The following is a 5,249-nucleotide window of genomic DNA, read 5'->3' as shown; positions in this document are numbered from 1 at the left end:
AGTGAGTGCCTCCAATGGGGCATCCATTTGTTGAAATATCTCAATGGGTATTCTGTCAATTCCCAGAGCCTCGTTCTTTGCCAGTTCTTTCACTGCAGCTTTGACTTCCTCCTTTAGTACCATTGGTTCTAGATCATATGCCACTTCCTGAAATGGATGAAGATCGACCAGTTCTTTTTGGTACAGTGATTCTGTGTATTCCTGCCATCTTCTCTTGATGTTTCCTGCATCATTCAATATTTTGCCCATAGAATCTCTCAATATTGCAACTTGAGGCTTCAATTTTTTCTTCAGTTCTTTCAGCTTGAGAAATTCTGAGCATGTTCTTCCCTTTTGGTTTTTAAACTCCAGGTCTTTGCACATTTTATTATAGCAATTGGTTTTGTCTGCTCGAGCTGCTCTTTGGAATCTGTTCAGCTCTTTTATCTTGTCATTCTTCCATTGGCTTTAGCTACTCTTTGCTCAAGGGCAAGTTTCAGAGTCTCTTCTGTCATCCATTTTGGTCTTCTCTTCTTTTCTCGTCTTTTTAGTGATCTCTTGCTTTCTTCATGGATAATGTTCTTGATATCCTCCCGTGATTCTTCTGGTTTTCAGTCATTGGTGTTCAATGTATCAAATCTAATCTTTAGATGATCTCCAAATTCAGGAGGGGTATATTCAAGATCATATTTTAGCTCTCTTGGACTTGTTTTAATTGTCTTTAACTTCAAGTCGAACTTGTATATGAGCAGTTGATGGTCTGTTCCACAATCAGCTCCTGGCCTGGTTTTGGTTGAAGATACTGAGCTTTTCCAAGGCCTCTTGCCACAGATGTAATCAATCTGATTCCTGTGTGTTCCATCTGGTGAAGTCCACATGTACAGCCGCCGTTTGTGTTGTTGAAAAAAGGTGTTTGCAATGAATAAATCAGTCTTGCAAAATTCTACCATGTGAGTTCCAGCATTATTTCTGTCACCAAGGCCAAATTTTCCAACTATTAGTAATTCTTCGTTTCCAACTTTTGCATTCCAGTCACCAGTGATAATTAACACATCCTGATTGCATGTTCAGTCAATTTCAGACTGAAGAAGTTGATAAAATTCTTCAATTTCCTCATCTTTGGCTTTGGTGGTTGGTGCATAAATTTGAATAACTGTCATATTAATGGGTCTTCCTTGTAGGTGTATTGATATTATCTATCACTGACAGCATTGTACTTCAGGACAGATCTTTAAACATCCTTTGTGATGATCAATGCCATGCCATTCCTCTTCGAACTGTCATTCCCAACATAGTAGATCACATGGTTGTCTGATTCAAAATGGCCAAAAAACAGTCCATTTCAGCTCACTAATGCCGAGGATGGTAGCATAGTGGCTAAGGCACTTGACGGCTAACCAGAAGGCTGGTGGTTCAAACCCACCAGCCACTCCTCGGAAAGAAGATGAGGCAATCTACATCCGTAGTGATACTGCCTCAGAAACCCAGGGGTCGCTATGGGTCGGGCCCGACTCGATGGCACATAACAAAAACAACAATGCCAAGGATATCAATCTTTATGCGTTCCATTTCATTTTTGACAACTTCCAATTTTCCTAGATTCATACTTCATACATTCCATGTTCCAATGATTAATGGATGTCTGCAGCTGTTTCCCTTCAAATTGAGTGGTGCCACATCAGCAAATGGAGGTCTCGAAAGTTTTGCCTGATCCATAGGACTAAGGCTGGGTTTACTCTGATGATGCAGCTCTTTCCCAGTCCTATTTTGAGAGCCTTCTAACCTAATGGGACTATTCATAAAATTGCAAGGTAACGTATCAAACATTGTTTCTTTGCTATTTATAAGGTTTTCCCTGGCCAATTCTTTGAGAAGTGGAAGGCTTCTTCCTTCCTTCTACTCTGTCTCAGTCTGTAAGCTGGGCTGATAACTGCACCATGTGCATCCCTGTGGGTTTGAAACACCAGTGGCTCAGCCTCAAAACTCACATCAACACGTCACCACGGTAGGACAAACCAACAGACAAGTTTGTCTCCCTGTTGGAAACCTCTCGTACCACCCTTACCTGTGTCCCTACAGCTGACTCCTCCTCTGTCTGGGTTCCTGGGCCTTTTAATCCCCTTTCTCCTGCTCTTCTGCCCTGTTGCTTTAGGTGTGCCTGAATTCCCTCTCCTCACCTTGATCCCTGCAGCTGACTGCTCCTCTGTCTGGGTTCTAGGCTTTTTATCCATCTATATCACATCTATAGTTACCTTTAATCCAAATTCACAGTTTGTTACATTGGCAGTCAGGATCTACCTCTGAGCATTGGGCTGCTAGGTTAATCTGGGAATTTTCCTATTGGATCACACATGAAATCAAGCTGAGGAAAAAAAAATATATATAGGAGGTTTTGAGGGGCAGCTGTCCTCCCCTTGCAATAAGAAAACATGTATTCCAACAAACTAAAAAAAAAAAATTGAGGTTGCTCTGTGTAGACAAAACTACATATTACTTTGAGTTCAAATTCTTTCTATTAATACATAAGATTTATTGAAATTATATTGTTTGAGTAGGACTAAGAAAGCTGAATATTATTTCAGGTTTGCAAGCCATAAGGAAAAATACTGCCTTTAGGTTTTCCATTCAACTAGGAAAATTATAGCTTCATATTTGCAACACTAAAGCTAATGCAGTGTCAGCACCTCCATCAAACTCCGTTGTTCAGCAGTTTATAATTCAAGCAGAAATGTTCACTCCAAGCCCAAACTTGGCCTACGCAATCTCAAAGAAAATGGTGAAAAAATTATTTTGGCTAATGCTGAGTTATAAAAGCAAAAGGGGGTGCTTTTAAAAGTGCTTTGAAAAACATCTTTGAGAATTTGAGAATGTAACTGGGGATTTTTGAGGTGATATCCTTCACTCCTAGAATAATAGAAATGACCAAAAGTTCCATGATATCATGTCAGCATCAGTTGTATGATAACTACTTTCATGACATTCTTCATCAAGACTAATTTCACCATCAGGCAGAATTACTATTCATAAAGAAAATACAATTAAAGTAGAAAATAAGGACCTAACCCAAACCCATTGCCACTGAGTTGATTGTGACTCACAGGTACCCTATAGGACACAGCAGAACTGCCACACAGGGTTTCCAAGGTTGTAAATCTTTACAGAAGCAGATTTCTCCAGAGGATTGGCCGGTGTGTTCGAACCATCAACCTTTTGGTTAGCAGCTAGGGTAGTTAAGGTTGTGTGTCAACTTGGCTAGGATGTGCTTTTGAGTGCTTGGAAGCTAGATATACTTATTCCTCATGATGAGATTATAATCACCTCCATGGTGGGATCTGCTGTGGCAACTAAGGAGTTGCCTTTGGGGTGTGGCCTGCTTCCAGTATATAGAGAAGCTTTGAGAAGGTCTGCAGCTTTTGGCACATCTGGACCCTTCAATTGTTCAAGTCTTGGCCTGTCATGTTGCCCGCCAATCTTGAGACTATGTCATTTTACCTGTTGTTCTTGGGTTCATCAGCCTCTGCAGTCAGCAGCTATATGAGTCAGAAAAAGCCTCCAGCCCTAGTGGGCCTGGAACAGGAGGCAGAGATGAAGTCTAAGGTCCTGGGGCCTTCCCCCAGTCCCTAGAGCTGGCACTTTGAACTCAGACCTCTAGCCTCCTACATTATAAGCGAATGAATCCCTGTTTGTTAAAGCCATCTACTGTGGTATTTCTGTTAGAGCAGCACTGGAGAACCGATATAGCAGCCAAATGCTTTAACAATTGAACCACCAAAGCTCCTTGAAAATAAGGACAGAAAGGCAGAAATTTCTCAGAACTTGAGATTCACTTTTTCTTTAAATACTAACTCTCTAGGGTACTCCCCCTGCCCCTGCACGCGCACACACACACATACACACATACACACAAAGTGAACTTTTTTTCCAGTTTCTATAGTAGTTAAGAATCGCAGACTGGAATTCTCAGAATCAATCTTCCTCCTCCCAAACGGTTATTTTAGGCTTAGAAATAGTTTAGTGTAGAAGTGGATTTAAAGCTCTGCAGGTGACAAGAACTATTGGTTCCTCAACTCACTGAGGTGAGTGGATGTGAGTGGTGTAGGAAGCTAGTTGGTTCTAGCAATTTGAAGTCATGTAGTAGGTGGGTTGGAGATTGCCTGATGCCTTTGTGGCATCTTATGGATGGATCTGGCAGCCATCCCGACTGTTGTGATGGCCAACCCCTGACTGTTCTGGTCTACACCTTCAATATATAAGAACCGTGGTACAGTGGTATCAGGGCATTATATAAGAAACCAATCCTTATACATCCACTTATATTTGCTATCCTAGGCACTTCAAATATGTTTTTACTCAACATTTATTGAACCACTTGTGGGGCCAGACTACAGATGATTCCACAAAATTTCTGTCCTTCAGCTGTCAGGGGGAAGCGAACAGTTCATAAAGACAACTTTCAGTATATTTATGAAGTACCATCTGGATGATTTCACTGTAAAAAGGTTTTGAGGTGTCAGAGTGTCACCTCTCTTCTCCACAGTGCACCTGACACGCCATTCTTTGAAATTGCACTAATTTCCCGGCATTTCCTTCCTCCCTCCCTTTAACTCACACTCGTTTTCAAGCATTCCCTGAGGACAGGACCCTGTGGGGTTTTTGGGCTGAATGATCAGGCCAAGGTGAGTGGTACCAAGTACCAAGTGTTTTCTGAAGGAGGACAGAGTGGCGCCACAGCCAGGGAGGGTCTGGCCTGGAGTCTGGGGTTGCTGGAGCAGAAAGGGCTTAAAGGATTCGGGCTCACCTGATTGAAGTGTGCAGCGATGAGCGAGGGCTCCCATATTTTCGAACTGTTGCTCACAGCCCCTCCTTTCTCTCTCTTAGGTGCCATGCAAAGGCCTGGAGGAGCATTGGCCTCTACACTGGGCTCAGACCCTGCATAAGCGTCCCCGCTGTCATGGTAACTGAAACCACTCCCAGTTCCAGGGCTAATTAGGTTCCCCTCCCCCAAACCTGTTCTGAACCCTGGGGGCAACCGTTTCCGTTGCCAAAGCAACAGGGTTTCTGCGCGCCAGGCGCGCACGGCAGTTTAGGGGCCACTCCCACTCCCCCTGGTTAAATCCAAAGACTTTCCAGTAACAGAGCTGCGTAAGTGGAGGACAGGACCAGACGGGACTGGCCTCAGGCTCGCCAGGCTACTTATTTTTCACTACCTTCTATCCTTGCGTTTTCTTGTACCCCCTCTTTGGTTCGAGCAGTTGTCTAGAAACACAAAA

General features: G+C 43.0%; 1 protein-coding gene across 1 annotated transcript in view; it reads right to left on the bottom strand.

Annotated features, from left to right (window-relative positions):
* SPAG17 (sperm associated antigen 17) overlaps positions 1–4,864 on the bottom strand; it is a 413,793-nt gene extending 408,929 nt beyond the window's left edge. Inside the window, exon 1 of the mRNA XM_007950259.1 lies at positions 4,778–4,864. Coding sequence (XP_007948450.1) covers positions 4,778–4,864 — 87 coding nt within the window. The remainder of the gene's footprint in view (positions 1–4,777) is intronic.
* Between the last annotated feature and the right edge of the window lie 385 nt (positions 4,865–5,249).

Source organism: Orycteropus afer, unplaced genomic scaffold (genome assembly GCF_000298275.1).
Source record: "Orycteropus afer afer isolate SDZICR_OR568_19922 unplaced genomic scaffold, OryAfe1.0 scaffold00010, whole genome shotgun sequence".
In the NCBI taxonomy this organism is placed as follows: domain Eukaryota; kingdom Metazoa; phylum Chordata; class Mammalia; order Tubulidentata; family Orycteropodidae; genus Orycteropus; species Orycteropus afer.
Note: the sequence above shows the minus strand (reverse complement) of the source record. Positions and strands in the feature narration are given on the sequence as shown.